Genomic DNA, 16679 nt, shown 5'->3' on the forward strand with positions numbered 1-16679 from the left:
ATAAACGCATTAATTTCGCTATTCTCGTGGAGGCATGTTGCATGATTTTACAGTTAAATGAATGTTTATGAATTTGTAATAAATGCAGATGCATTTATTATTTAAATTCAAATTGCACTCATCTGTTCATTCGAATTTACCGATAGGATGGACATGCTAACTCGATGATAACATGATATATTGTGTTTATTGCGATTTTTAAATATTTTTTTTTACAATTTCCGAGTTTTTATTTTTATTTACGATTGTAAAATGTATTTTTTTCTACTTCCACTTTTAAAACGTCAGTTTTTCTACGTTTTGGAACACAAAAAGTGGTATTTTAACCACGGACAGTCAAGGCAGTGACTAAAGTACTTTACTCACGGGCTTTAGTCACGGGGCGGAGCTTGCGCCTTCTAACAACGTTTTTTATACATAAAATATTTATGGATTATTTTATTCTGCAAATATCGTCATTGCACATTTTTATGTTTTTTTCCTGGCTTAATTAAATATTCTAGGAGCTTTCAATCAGAGTTGAAAATAAATTCTCTTTTTTAATTCCACTATAAATTTAATTAACAATTTCTTAGTAGATGCTCTTCATAACCATTAAATCCATGCATTGAATTTGATGCCCCAGTCCCAAATCATCAATATTCGTGGAATATCAAAACGTCGTTATAAATGATTGCACAACTTCCGATCGGTGTTGCGCTTCACACTCGTATCATCAAATATAACGAGTTCTACTGACGTAATAACCCATTAAAAAAAGAAGACAGTTTTTTCTCATCATTAAATTATAACATTTATTTTACTGCAAAAGATGGAAGGTGATAATTAAATTACATCTTCCGTAACTTCGTCAGTAGAAACGAACGACATTTACAGTTGCATAACTGCGCGAATAACTCAACAAAATTTATCACGCAAAGTCTTTTATATCAATTTTAGTTGTTAACTAACTTTTAACTCATCTGTGGCTACTTCCTACAAATATATTATACAAATTAACACTCAAAAAGTTACACTTCTTTGATTTGTATCCGACAGGTGCAATTTCTGCACGCACTGCAGGTCCATTGCACTCTGCTCTGAAACCTTTCAAACTGCTACATGCACTGCAAACGAAACAAGTTCCAACAGCTGCTTCTACCTGCCTTCTAAACGTTCATATATCCGCAAATTAAATTCTCTACGAGTTTGTCTATTTGTAAATTTAATTTTAACTTTGATTTAGAGATTAAATTACACTTCTCAGATCTTTTTTCACATTCCTGTCACCAGGAAGACTTAGCTGCTTAGTTTCCGCCTTAAATTCTATTTTAGTTGTTCTTAGTTAACTTCCAACTTTCATTTTATATTTAAAATTATTCCAAAGTGACTAATGAGACAAGATGTGGTATAATTAACGTTTGAACATGTTTATTTCTATTCTATATTTGCTTTATTTAAGCTCAAGTTATTCACACGATGAGAGTTGACACGAAGATATCCTGACAGCCAGACTATACAAGTATACATATACAACTTTTTGTACTCGTAGCATGATGAAAAGAAGTTAAAATTAAATCATCCACCGCACTTGTTATTCTTATCCTTTTTCTTAATTTATAAATAAATCCAGGATGACATAAAATAACAAGCTACCTTAAGCAACTTCCTGTATTCGCTAATTTTTCCTTTCTAAATATTTAAAAATTTCACATGCGTGGATTTGTTGTGATTCATTCATTGTCCGCAATGCGCAGTTTGTTTGGCGATTAGATGCGATTGACCTCGATGCGTATACACTTTCGATGGCGCATGTGTTCATCGGACAATCGTCGATTATCATTAATTATCATCGCCGGCGATTTGTAATGCTCGTCCAATTCGATTTTTTTTTTTATTCATCGCGCGCTTAACTCAATGTGTCGCGGGTTGAAACATCAACTTGCGAGTTTATTTATTCACCATGTTCGATAATGTATTCGATGTTGCGTTGGTAAAATTGATTAATATTTAAAATTTCAATTTGTATTGATTTGTATTAATAGTTGATTAAGTTATTGCTGATGATTATTGTTGTGAATTAACTCAGGTTAGAGGGTAGATGATAATTTTATTATATACATTGTAATACTTCTCGAATTTTTACGTAAATTGTATTTTAATTACGTTAATTTTGAGATATTAACACGCATTTTACACTTTTTCATTTAATATTTTACAATGTCTTTTACTTCCATCTTTAAAATCGCCAGTTTTTCACCGTTTTTAGACATAAAAAGTGGTATTTTAAACACGGACGGCCAATGCCGTGATTAAAATTCTTTAGTCACGGGCTTTAGTCACGGGATGGAGTTTGCGGCTGCGCAGTTGCCTTATGCATAAATTACATATTAATTGCGTTAACTTTCATCAACACGCATTTTGCACTTTTTTATTTAATATTTTACAATTTCTTTTAAGATATTTAGTGTAAATGCGTGAAAAAAGTAAAGATCACTGTACCCTCGCCTGAAACAACCCAACATGAAATGTTTACGCAGCGTGCGAATACGTGGCTTGTTTATTATTCGAAAGCAACTCACACAAGCATTGATATTCTCAATGAAACACACGAAATGAATTTTAAATTCGCCAGGGTTAACCAAATATTCGCTTTCAAAGAGTCCCAGCGTCAAAGGACGTAAAAAATAAAATTTAATCTACATTATACTAATATTCGCAATTCACTCTCGAATAAATTTTCATTCAGCGTTAATTTTATTCATTGATTATTTGCTAACTTGGCTAGTCTATGCGGTACACGAGTTCATGCATCGGATTAAATCGAAAATAGCTTAATGAAAACAACCAAATGGACACGTCATTCCAAGAAAATACCTTTTTCACATTCCATTACCATTTGCACATTCTTGGCTTGTTAGTATTAAATTTAAGTAGGTACATACATGACATCACTTTATTTAGTATTTAGTTTGCGGAATATAGGTTCTTTCAGGGTGAATTTAATTTTAATAGATTCGGGAGTTATGTTGGTTTGTCTTTATAGCGATACTTTTGATGTTTAGATTATTAAATTTTACGGCCACTGATGAAGTCGGAATGGCTAAAAATTGCCGTTTTAATCTCCTGTTGCATGGCAACATAATACCCATTTAAAAACGAATTGCGCGCTGCAAATTTTCTAACTTTAGTTTATGTTCCAATGTTTATTGCGTACTTTTGGCTCTTTAGGCTATACTTTAACTTTGTGCGTCCAAAAACCATTTTGAATACAATTCCTTGATACACATGAATATAATGCTAAATTGTTTGCATTTTAAGCAATTCACGTCGTTTAATTATATTAATATGCATTTTATTATTTATTTTCCAATTAATTAATAATCTATTTTTGTTCTGTTGCAGGTATGTTGGTAATCTATCAGATTTTCACCTAGATCAAAATAATTATCTAAACTATCATGTTGGGTGAGTTTCACAACATAAACTGAGTCACCGCAGCCTCTCGCAATATTAATGAATAAAGGTCAACTTACTAGAATAGCCAGTCCACTCATGCGGGACAATAATTTTTTCTCTCTGGGATGACAGCTAAAATTTCCCGCTGTTTCATCTTAACTTTTCTCGAATGAAGATTTTCGTGGAAATTTAGCACGATGATTCAAGGAATAATATTTGTGCGAAAAACAACACAAATACTTCTGATTTCTTCTGAAAATTTGAACATTTACAATTCGTGTTTATTTATTCATCTGATTACGTTCGTGTTAATTTATTTACTATCAACACATCGATAAACTAGCCAATAATGTAAATGTTGTGAATTTTAAGTTGCCTACATTTAGGCGCTATGCTATTAGCATATTATTTCACTTTTGTTTATTATTTTTGTGTGAAATGTTAGAATTCGTTCATTTAGCATTATCTGGCATCAGTCCATGATGAACACATCAAAATATCCTCGTATTCGTGTTTCGGCTTGTCGCTGCCGCCCGCAAACCGCCTCACACTCCTCCCGAAAACGTGCTTTTGCTTTCTACGCGACCGCGCCGTAATGATGAAACACCAACAGCTCGTACATTTTCGTTACGCCTGTGCGTGCGTGTGTGCTTTGTCGGGCAGCAGGAACCGCCAGGAACGCGAATCCTTATCGCTTGCCAGCGGCAGTTTTTACACGGGCGCTAGAAGTGGATTTGGAGATTTTCACAATTCCACCAAACCACCGAGCCGTTGCTTGTTATAACTGCGTTTTGAGCCAGTTCTGCGTCTCAGATATAAATTACGAATGTGAAATACGCCCAAGATTTATTAACTGCCAAGCAGGCACGCAGGCAGAAAAGATATTTGACACTGGGTAAAAAATAAAATATTTTCGTTCAACATAGACATAAACACTGTAAAAATTACATTGCGACCAATGCGTCAATTCGTTAAATTTTTATTCCCACAACATATTAAAGTGTTTATATATTTTTTGTTAAATTTTGTGTAAAAATGTGTAAAAGTTTCATAACACACCGAATATTCATATTTTACTATAAAACATTAACAATGCATTGGAACACAAATTTTGCAATAAATGATCGGGTTGTAATGGAAAATATTAAAATATTTGAATAATTGAATAGTAAACAATGCAAACGTGTCAGACCCCTCGGACGCAACAGTAACAATGACCTACTAGCGTGTAATTAACACGACGGCGAAGTACTCTAACACAACGATCACAAAAAGTCAAGGTGACTTTAACAATTGCTTTGTTACGCACAGAATCTTTCCAATTGTAATATAATCTAATTTTTTGGATAGCCCACATCTCAATTTCAACTACCAACGTAAAAATATTAATATCGACGTGTTTTTCAATAATAACAACGCGTTTTGTTTTGTTTTGATTGGATAAAAGGTCATTGAGCAAACGATAAATCAATTTACTTAAAAATGATTACCTGAGCCACTCGTTGATGCTTGAATGAACACAACACTATAAACCTTTTGATGGGTTCGATTACATTCGATCGCAATCGATGAAACAGGAAATAAAGGACATTCCTTTTATGTACACCTACAATGGTTACAAAATGACCACCAATCATTTATAGTGATAGGTTTTCAATAAAACGTATTCTTAAAATGATTTTCATGTGATACAAACATGGGGAAAAAGTAAACTAATGTCCTTTTTCGGATTATTTAGGAATTGTCAACAAGTATGCCTACTCTGTGTTTCTATCGATAATAATTAAAGATTTTCATTTTCATTAGAAAAGGTCGTGGGAACTGTTTAAGGATCGAATTGTGTCCTTGTCCTCGCGTTCACATACGTGACATGTATGTGTGTTTACCGTTCACACAATATTCATGAAAATTCGATGAGCTGCGGAAGTTTCCAGACTCTGCATAATAATAATATTTTGTCGGATAAAAAAGGTTGTTAGAACTTGACTATAATATGGACTAGAAAATTTTCTTTCTATAGGTGTACGGAAATTAAACAAACATTTTTGTAAAATAAGTGTTGTTCCCTATTTTTTTTTCGTTGATTGACAGTTGACGTCATGCTTGTTTTGGCATTTTTGTCCCATTAGTCTAGTCTAAATATTTCTTTTCACTTTACTTGATCAGATCGAAATAATTATTGAAATTACTTTTAAATTTACTTAATTTTAAATATTAACATCGATAAAAGAAATAATAGTGTCAATTACTGCCACAAATTATTTTTTTAACTAAAAGTTTATGATCTAGAATGATTTAAACGTCCTGAAAGTTTTTCGGATTTCGGACAGTTGGAAACTAACTCTCCTTAAATCTTTAAAACCTTTTCTTTAAAAACTTTCCCACTTATTTCTTAGTGATTCATATCGTTTATCAGATTGAATAGCTGAAAAAAAACTTTCATGTGATTCACTTACACGTGACACCTGTCGGTCTCTTGACATATTTGATAATTACCTAATCATATGTTTATGATTTTACTGATTACACTTTTCGTGAACTACTGATGGACGGTAATAAATTATTCTTGTTATCCACGATTATTCGTTAAACGGAAACTAAAAGTCATTATGTGAAATAATGCAATAATATGTTAGTGTCAACCCGAACATAATTTGTCTTTCGAAGTTATTTTGGAACAAATGTATTCGATTGAACTCCTAAATATGTTTTGAAAGCAAAACATGCAAAACCTCAATTTATATTTCAATACATCAGCATATTACTAGACAAAAATATAAACAATTGAAAGTGACGTTTGAGCAAGTGTCTAGAATAATAATAATAGGTACATAATTAATTATCAATACCTACATGTCTGTGTACGTGGTTTTGTCGCATATGCATAATTTTGTTTATTATCAATTGTTTAAATATGCTAATGCTAATGACACGTCGGAAGTGATTTTTGAGCAAAAATACAACGCAGTTTGTTGAAATTATGCGATGCGTGCTAATTTAATGAAACAGTGAAATATAACGGATGAGTGTGCGGATTTTACGGTGGTCGTTATAACATTTCATTTCTTTGTGTTTTCCGTCGTTGAGACGGAACGCAGTGACGAATTGTGAGGAGTCGAGATAGTCAACGACCGCGAATAAACTTCGCATGAATAAATTCGCGAAATTGTTAACGTTTTTGATGAAAACCACCACGGACATTCAGTAAAACAAATGAATAATTTTTCTTTAAAAGTTATAAGACGTTAGTTATATTATCGTATAAAATAAAAAAATCGAAAATCCCTACTAATATTATAAATGCGAAAGTCCTGATGTTTGTTACACTTTCATGCAAAAACTACTTAACCGATCATCATGAAAATTTGTACACATATTCTTAGTGGTCCCCGAATGGTTATAGGCTACTTTTTATTTAATAAAATTTTTTTTTAAATAAAATAAAGAAATTGTTGAGCCAATAATACCTCTGCATCTGGTTATTTGACAACTTTAACGCCATCTAGCATTCCAGCAATGAAGCTCAAACCTAAGTACTATAGTACCATCACAGTGTATTATCACACTGTATTACCGACAGCTACGTCAACATCAAATCCAATTGACTACACTATGGAGACTGTACACTATACTTCCATAGACTATACTTTCAGCCATTTTAAACTTCCCGCCATTCTACTTCATTGTTACTTCTTCTCTGACCACAGACGCGTACGGAAGCAACTTCATTATTTTTAAATATTCGCGAGTGAAGCCGCGGATTAAAGCTAGTCTCCAATAAAAATCATAAAAAATGGTTTAATTTACAAAATTTTACATTCAACTTAATCAGTGTAATTTTGTTTCTTTGGCAATATCCTTTATAACAGGATAATTGTAAAGAAAATCAAGATAAAACATAATATTTATGTTATAAGCACGTGGATAATATACGCGTGGCTGAATATTGAAATATTTAAACATTGCCCATAGACAAACGGATATTACGCACGACGCACTTAACTCAACGCATGGTTATGTTTAATAATCGTCTTCAATCGCTTTGAAATAACGTCCATTTCCTGTTTGCTCAATTAAACTGTTACGACAACAACACAAAATTTATATCAAAACGAATTCAGTTGAGAATTTTTTTTAAATTTTATTTCTTACAATCTTTTCTTATATTTTTCATATAAAAACCTGGAATTTAATTCGGTGTTAACAAAGAGCAGATTGAACTGTGAATGATTCATGATATTCTCCCATTGTGTTGTTCGGTTGTAATTTAATTCCGTGGGCGTTATAAAATTCGCGACACACTCGCCGTAATTGTAACGAATGATGGAGGTCATGAAACAAGGCCGTGCGCAGACTCTTGCGCTGCTGTATTCGCAAATCCTGTGCGGGTTGTACAGTTTACACTAGGCTCCCACGTGAAATAACGAAAACAAAATGCGGCTCCGAGTGGCAACATTGTGTGTGTAACATAGGATATATTGTATTTTTCTCGAGTGCAACCTTTTAACCGCTTTCAAAACCATAATGGAAGTGTACACGTGCAGGCGGGGCATGGAACACATTGCGTATAAATTGGCCAGCATTTCGTGAAGCTTAGAATATTCTATTGTTTCGGCGACCTGTGCGATACAGTGGACACGGTGTGAATTTTAATGTGAAAAATCGAGGAGTGCCAAAAATATATTCGACTCTATTGAAATAGGTGCTGTGTTTTTGTTTCATGGGCTGGAGGTGACGAATTCTAGCGGTGAGACAAACAGGATGAGAACAAATTAAAATAAATTGCTAAATGGACGTGGACTCGGTGAGAATGATGACATAGATCTATATTATAGTTAAATTGTTGGAAATATTTTGGGCAAACGTATGAATTTAGCTCAATTGGTTCAATTATTTTAGTTTCATAACAATAATATTTTGTAATAAAATCAAGAGGAAGAGAAGTATTGAAAATTAGTCAAATTGGTTTATTTTTGATTTGCCAGAAAGAGATTTATTAATTTATATTTTTATTTGAATGCCAATGAACTAGATTTTGGCGGTTTCAATAATAAATTTCGCATTTTATTTTCAAACATATTTTTAGTTTCCTAAATTATATGTAATGGGGCCATTTCCTACAACATTTCAATATTTTCGCGATTGCATATTAATTATAAAAATAATTTTTTAAACTTTTGCTTTGTTTTTCGTGTAAGCGCCACCCTGTGACTAAAACTCATTTTTAAAGTACTTTAGTCACGGTTTTGGCTGTCCGTGTTTAGAGTACCACTTTTTTGTGTCTCAAAACCATAGAAAAAATGCCGTTTTCAAGGTGGAAGTAGAAAAAATATTTTTCTATATCTCGTTTTTATTTTCTTTGTTGCTCAACACAATTGGCACATTTTTCCTCAGAAAAAAAAATATTTATAAATAATATGCAGTCAAATCACTTTCAGTGAGAACCAATTAGAACATTTCCGAGAATCAGTTACTCACGCTTTCATTCTCCATGGTCGCAATATTCGCACAATTTAAAACGTAATGAAATGCAGCTATTTCTGCTTTCCGTCGGTTTCATCCCGCTGCTTTATTTCACAGCCATCTCCAAGGATTCCACCTCTTATAACTGCAACACAAACATTCTACATACCACATAACCGAAAATTTTCAGTTTTATTCTATATTTACAAACGTATTTACACATATATTTATCATAAATATGAAACGAAAGTGCAGTCACTGATCCTATAATCTTATACCTAATTTAAAAATAGCGTACGAGTATGAGATGTGAACGCGACATGCAACTAGTGCATTAGTGTCATTAATAAATCAGCGCAGTTTGTAGATGTATTATGTAAACATTGACGTTGTGGGCATAAGTCGGGTTCACATGCGTCCATAATGAGTTGGTTTATCATATTCGCTAAGTGGTTCAAATGTTTGTCGTACGCATACTCGTAATGCATTTAAACTTTGCTAATAATAGTGCGGTGAATGTGTTTACTTCGATGTCTTGACTTCGTTTTTCGACGTTTTGGAAACATCGCATATTGTCGGGCGGTGTTTGAGTTTTAAAAGTGGGTCACTAGTAAATACAAATGCAGGATATTTTAGAATCCTAGGAATTACAATTCGCGTTGGTACTGTGTGTGATCTCAATTGACTGGACTGGAAATTTATACAGGGTGTGCTAAAAAATAGAACTTTAAACCAATAAAAATTATAAACTGTGTGAATATTATTTTTGTTAACTTAAAAAAAATTAATTTAAGCTGAAAAGTGGGTTTTAATTAGTTTAATGGCTTCATTAATTAATGATGAATAAAATGTAATTTAATTTTGTTCATTTAAATACGTAAACAATTAAATTTTCAACGTCAAGGTCGCGCGTTTTTGATATATCGTCAATTATTACTGGTGTCGTATTTTAATTGTTTATTTTGATACTTACTTATTTGCATGAAACTAATTTCGACCTGCAAATGTAATTAATCAAAAATTAACACATACAAAAGCCCTGCACTACCCAATTGTAAAATCCCTACTAATATTATAAATGCGAAAGTCCAGATGTTTGTTACACTTTCACGCAAAAACTACTTAACCGATCATTATGAAAATTTGTACACATATTCTTAGTGGTCCCCGAATGGTAATAGGCTACTTTTTATTTAATAAAAAAACTTATTTTTTAAATAAAATGAAGAAATTGTTTAGCCAATAATACCTCTGCATCTGGCTATTTGACTACTTTAACGCCATCTAGCATTCCAGCAATGAAGCTCAAACCTAAGTACTATACTACCATCACACTGTATTATCACACTGTATTACCGACAGCTACGTCAACATCAGATCCAATTGACTACACTACAATTCGCGTTATAAACCAAAGATCAAACACTGTAATTTAATTCTCGACGCCCGGCGGGCAGATGCGGCACGTCTGCAAAACGTTACCTACTAAAATAATTAGCTCTGTTAGCCTGACAGCTAATAATTATAAACATTCATCAGACGTACTACACTCTTACGTTATTATACTCTTTATTCTGTATTTGGTTCCACTCTACATAAACATTTATAAACCGTCTGCTCTGCATTTCACGTTAAAATTCAGGATCAATTAAAATGCTATAAAATTATTAACAGTAAAGTCCACCAATTAAAGTTGTTTTTTTTAATTATATGACTGAATGTACAAAAATAGAATCAGAATTTATAATAAAATAATAAAACAATTGCTGTATGTGTTTTTTTTCTTCATTTTTTTCATTTATCTTCATCTTCAAACTACAACATTTACAGGTACTAATTTTGTTACGTACTGTGTGTATGCATAAATAAATAAATAAATAAATTTTCAATAAATAAATAAATAAGTTAGTCACGCACATTCACTGATTGCGCGAATCTAATTTTCATCGCTGCTAAATAAATTCAACGCATTCAAGTCGCACCAATTAATTTAATTCGATAATTAAAACCAAAACCGACCGAAACCACATCGTACTGATAATTCCAAACGTAAAAATTATTAGATTAGAATCCTTTACTTACGCACTAATTCTATGCATAGAAGTCTTATATTTACAGTTTTCTTTCTTGTTCTGTCTGATAGGCAACCCATTTGGCTGCGAATAGTGCACTTATCTAGTAGTTAGTTACTGTTGAAACTGTTTTGTTGTCGTTTAAGCGTTTGTTTGTATCTATAAACGTGATTTTTGCTTAGTATTAGGTAACCTAACTAACTATGTTATAAATTCTTCCAAAAAATTGAAGAACTTGCGGATACGATGCATGATCAAAGCGTTTTTCGTTTACTTTTCAAGTGACACACAAGTTGCAATTTATAACCTCAATGATTGCGCAGTCTTTCTGTCAAAAACTGAACAATCACGCGAGTGAATATGGCGTTCGATCATGCACGTAGCCGAGATTACTATGTTATACGCTTGTTTGATTGTTATTTAGTTCTATGAATAGAAGCAGTTGCTCTTCGTCAGTTTCTTATCCTTGGAGTGATGCGGATGATTGAAGCCAGCGGTTTTGTCGTTGGCAAACGGCCGCAGCCGCACGCAGAGGAAAGCAGACATCAAACACGAAACGACAAGTATGGCGAGAAGGACGACCAAAGTCGCCGCGAAACCCGGTGTTGTCATGCAGATAAGCCCACCCTGTGTGAGTTCTTCTTTCGCAGGGAATACCATTGTAGGTGGCGTTGGTGTCGTGCTATTTTCATCCAAACTGAAAGTTAGGTCACCAGTTGACACAACGCGGATAATACGATTAACGCCAACTTCTTTTTCAGGATCCGTGGGGTCTACTGCTCTTCGTACTCTGCGTTCATCACGTGGAACACCTCCGTGTAAAAAGGCATCATGTGGTAAGGCAGGTGGGGGACCATATTGCGTATCCGGTGATTGATGAGAAGAAACATCCAAGAGACCACTGTGTAAACCAATCTGCGCGGTATTATCACTGCATTGATCGGGACATTGATATCTGCAGATCTGAATTGTACATTGGAAGTGTACCTCCATGGAATCAGGGAATTTAAACGCCTGGAAGTGGGCGTAACTCAGCACTGAAGCGGAAGCTCCAAAGTTTTTAATCTTAGTAAACCTAGACATTAATTTCGGCCGAGTTACACAACCTTTCTGGTCAACCAATTGAATTGGTGCCCGTTTACCATCATGGGCCATACAGTTACGGACCAACATGTCAAATTTAGAGTCGTCGTCCTTGATAGCCAAGACCATAGTCATAGTTTGACCAATTTTAACAAGACCAGATACTTCTGATGCCCATGGTCCTTTCCCGACTTGAATCTGCATCCAGCAACCCACATTATCACCAGCAAAGTCCGTCCGTAATGGAGACTGTACACTATACTTCCATAGACTACACTCTCAGCCATTTTAAACTTCCCGCCATTCTACTTCATTGTTACTTCTTCTGTGACTACAGACGCGTACGGAAGCAACTTCATTATTTTAGATATTCGCGAGCGAAGCCGCGGGTTAAAGCTAGTAATTCATATTTCCATTTTTGTATTTAATATCTAAATTTAATATCAAACCAAATAAATTATTTCACTTTGCAGGTCTTCGGGTAACTTTGGGAGCGCGGGGGCGCGTTCTGCTCCAAGTACCCCGCAAACAACAGCGATCGGACCGTCACTACTCGCTGGAATCGCCTCTGAATGCAATCCTGGCGCATCGCCACCCAGCAGTTTGCCGCGGAGTCCAAGTCACAGCATCTTTTCCAAATCCGATAAGTGAGTAATCATACAAATAATCAATTACAAATTCATACGTCACTTGAATCAAACATGTGGTACACGTAACATGTGATAAAAACCACCTGCTAGACGCACCTGAGAACTATTCAATTGATAATAATCTCTAGGCAGGTGTAGCCTAGAGTAAATTATTTATATTTTTATTCCTACGTTTTATATACTTGTGCAATCGCTAATTCTTTAAACGTCACAAAGTATGTGTTTATTAATAGCTTCTAATCATTTTTATCTGATCGATATTTTTGGATAGGCATTGTTTTAATGTATTTTTAAATTTTTATGACTTACCATGACATACCTATGAAGGCGTTTCACGACTGGTTTTACAACTTCCACCAATTATTTAATAGATTTACATAAAACCGGTCATTTTACGTGTGTTTGCATAAAACAAATGTTTTGCTTTTGCGTTAGGTCATTAGTATAATAATTATAAGTTGTATCATCGGTTGTTTTTTATTTTTATTTTGCTGCCATCATCGCGAGTAATGATCGAATCCTTTTGGAAAATTATACATCAACTTGGACTTTGTGTGGTTTAGTTTTTGCGTCGATTCAATGTCATCAATTATGGTCATAGTTGTATGTGATGCCATGGTGCACATTTATTACCAACTTGTACGTTGGTTCGTCAGGTGGTTCGATGATGTCGAAGCAGTTGTGCGGTTGCAATCGAAGCAAATCGATGGACGAAATTCATCGAAATCAACGGGTTGACGTCGGAAAACCGGAAAATTATAAAATTTGAATAACTGTGTGTGTGCGCTTCATGAAAAAGTGTTTTGGATTATGTATTATGAAGCAAACAGATGACAACAGGTAGTTTAAATAATTATAATATTTAGTAAAGAAAAACTTTTTTTAAATAATTTTACTTGACTGTAATCAGTCTTTACTTTATTTCCATTAAGAAAATGAGATATTTAACTCTAGTCTTGTCATATCACAAATGACGTAATCACAGAAATGTTTACACTATGCAAACTTCCTGTAAATTACTTGGAAGTTGATTTTTGACCGGAATTTCTATGAAATTTCTACGTTTTCGGTTGTAACAAAAATAGTAACATAAATATCTGTTATTCCAAAGACTGCACCATGCAAAACATTTTAACTTAATATTTATCTACATATACAGTGCGCATATAATATTAATAAGTAAATAACTGTATTATAATTTAAATATACCTGATAGTACTCAAAAGTTTCTATACAAGCGGTAGAATATTCTCATGTTTAGTTTTAACGTTATCATTCGGGTGATAACATCATCTCTATATAGTACAGAATAAATAAATGGCAGGTGTGCGTCGCGTACGGCTTGTTTTCGGGGGAACTCTCGGATTCATTTTGGCATTCATTCAGTAGACTCGCGACCAAAGCAAAGCGCACGACACATAAAACGCCGCAAAATTACGTAAAATTAATTTACATTTACGACGCAGTATCGCCGACGAAACGAGTTTGATTTCATTCATTTGAGACACGTAAACCGGGAAATAATAAAAGTTGAAGTGCAATGGTTGGAAGAACAGCGTATACACGTTAATTTATTGTTACGGTGTTTGTTATGTTTTCGCCAGCGGATTCGATGTGTGATTTCCAGTACTCATTCCGGAACATTGAGCTGTGGAGAATTTAATTCATGGTTTGTGAATTGTTGTGAATTTGAAATAGCGGTTAGTGTATTTGAATCCATGAAAGTGGACGTGCGCGTTTCATTTCGAAGAATGATGAGAGTCATGAGTGGTAACAGCGGCAGCGGGAACAGTCGAAACCTTGACGCCGCAGTCTATAAAAAATCATCCACACAGGATGATGATGGTGATGCAGATGCGGATCAACAAGAAAGAAGCGAAAGTGAGGAGGGCAGTAACGCTGATTCCAGAGATAATTCTCCGCGTAGTTCACAGAGTGACTTTTGTATTGTTGAGTAAGCTTTGATCGAAAATATTTATTTTATTAATTTGCGGTGTATTTGATGAAGATATGGATATATTAAACTAACTTGTGATAACGTTTTGAAGGCGCTTGCAAAATGTGCATTCTGTTTGTTTTGCAATTTTGTTCGTTTTGCGCGAACTCAGCTTAATTGTGCGTTATTGTTGCCATAAAGAGACGTAATTGCCGCGGACGTTATTAATGGCATGTTGAATTCAAACAAATCTGTGCATGAAAAGTTGTTGTAAGAGCCGCCCGGCCTGTCGGCAAGCAAGTTAAGTAATAAATCATAAAGTAATGTTGCTGTAGACGCCTGAGAGCGAACGAAATGCTGTAATCGAAAATCTAGGTTTGCAATTATGAGCGTTATCTAATAATTACAAACAAGCATAAAAAAAACTAATTTCGGCAACATGAAAGCGTGAATCAATGAATGTAAATCAATCGTGATGATTTTTATTGCGTTCAGTTACATTTCATGTTTTTTTAGAAGTTTTACGTTGGGTTATTTTTAATTTTATTGCAAACTGTACGCACATCCTCTTTTGGATGTTCCTTCAATATTCCACAGCGAAATGTACAAAGTTGCGATAAGTTTTCGATTTATTCTCCAACTATTCAGCATAAAACACACATAACGTGATTTTTGATTGTTGCAGAGGAAATATAAAACAACTGTCGACCTCGGCGCCCATCATGACTGCCCAAGCTCAATCGCCTGAACCGCCGAGCCCGAAGGGCGTCAAGGAGATCAAGGCGGTGCCTTACAAGGCCAAACAGAAGAAGTTTCACCGCCATTTTCCGGCCGCCGTTACGGACGATGTCTTAAACTGTACGCTTGCAAAAAAATAAAAAAAAAACTTTCCTCAAAACATGTACTAATTAATATAATTCGCAGATTATTCCTGCGCCCTTATCGGCGACATTCTGCTCCAAGGACATCTCTATATTACCAAGAACTACTTCGCGTTTTATTCGAATGTTTTCGGATATGTAACAAAGGTAACTAGGCATTTTTATTTCGTTGTAATTTCAACCAAACCTAGGCTTTTACTCATTCGCCCGCAATATTTGCCCAGCTGTTGTAATTCTCGATAAGATAAGGTAACTAATTACCGTTGTGTGTGCGTAGTTGCTGATACCGATGCAATCAGTGGAGGCGATCTCCAAAGAGAAAACCGCACGCATCATCCCGAACGCCGTCGGCATTAAAACTTTCGAGGACAAGCACGTCTTCGGCAGTTTGATATCCAGAGATGCCACCTACAGATACATGAACGAGGTGTGGGAGACCGCCAAGAAGGAGATGTGCGACGAGAACGCCATCCCGTCGCCTCCGCCATCGGAAGGACTAATGGTAGGGCATAGATGTCCACGATTCACACAAGGAAATTAAATTTGGCTCTAAATTTGCAGGAGCATGTCTCCGACCTGAGCGAAAGCAGCGAGACGCGCGAGGAGAGCGGGAGAGAGTCGGCGTCGGACGTGACGTCCCGCTTCAGGAAATGCACGAACAAACCGACTGAAAATTACGCTCCAGTGGAAAGTATGTGCCATTGTAAATCAGCGGTGAAGAATTGTCGTTGATGTGCTATGTTGGTTGCAGGTAAAACGGTGGAAAAGGCAGTCGAGGAAAAACCGTCGTTGTTCAGGGAGACCTATCTGAAATTCGCCTCAGCGAGTCGACAGAACATGTTCTTGTACGTGACGACGTTCATTCTCATCATATTGTTCCTCTCTGCAGCTATATTACTCTATAGAATTGGCCAAGTTCAGAATAGGTATACTCAGGCACTACAGGTATGCAACTGCAAATGCTTCTTTTTTAATTTCTAGCAAAAGTAACATTTTTTTATTTGTTTTATTTGTTTTAGGATAATTTTGTATTGTCTGACAGCGACGATGTATACGGTGAGCTGCTGCAGTGGCAAACACACTTACATTCCAAGTCGGCCGGCGCCGTGCATAGTTTTCTTGATACGAATTTAGATCAAATTGCCAAAGTAAGTTT

At 34.9% G+C, this 16679-nt stretch overlaps 2 protein-coding genes across 7 annotated transcripts in view; one reads left to right on the plus strand and one right to left on the minus strand.

The window, feature by feature from the left end:
• Positions 1 to 16679, plus strand: part of LOC135801214 (GRAM domain-containing protein 2A-like) — a 33255-nt gene that overhangs the window by 14457 nt on the left and 2119 nt on the right. For 4 of the 6 annotated variants that reach the window (XM_065314604.1, XM_065314606.1, XM_065314605.1 and 1 more), the window contains 7 exons: positions 12530 to 12703; positions 15328 to 15500; positions 15567 to 15670; positions 15801 to 16025; positions 16085 to 16214; positions 16275 to 16468; positions 16543 to 16671. In XM_065314604.1, coding sequence (XP_065170676.1) covers positions 12530 to 12703; positions 15328 to 15500; positions 15567 to 15670; positions 15801 to 16025; positions 16085 to 16214; positions 16275 to 16468; positions 16543 to 16671 — 1129 coding nt within the window. Of the gene's footprint in view, positions 1 to 12529; positions 12704 to 13339; positions 13547 to 14071; positions 14661 to 15327; positions 15501 to 15566; positions 15671 to 15800; positions 16026 to 16084; positions 16215 to 16274; positions 16469 to 16542; positions 16672 to 16679 lie in introns of those variants that run through there. The other 2 variants (XM_065314609.1, XM_065314608.1) reach the window with 2 other exon arrangements.
• On the minus strand, positions 10872 to 12290 carry LOC135801218 (uncharacterized). Its single transcript, XM_065314614.1, has one exon. It carries the CDS (start codon positions 12258 to 12260, stop codon positions 11400 to 11402), a length of 861 nt encoding a protein of 286 aa, XP_065170686.1. The 5' UTR covers positions 12261 to 12290; the 3' UTR covers positions 10872 to 11399.

Source organism: Atheta coriaria, unplaced genomic scaffold (genome assembly GCF_025399875.1).
Source record: "Atheta coriaria isolate IRGN ID8LTWV9N9 unplaced genomic scaffold, Caltech_Dcor_3.1 hic_scaffold_10_pilon, whole genome shotgun sequence".
NCBI lineage: Eukaryota > Metazoa > Arthropoda > Insecta > Coleoptera > Staphylinidae > Dalotia > Dalotia coriaria.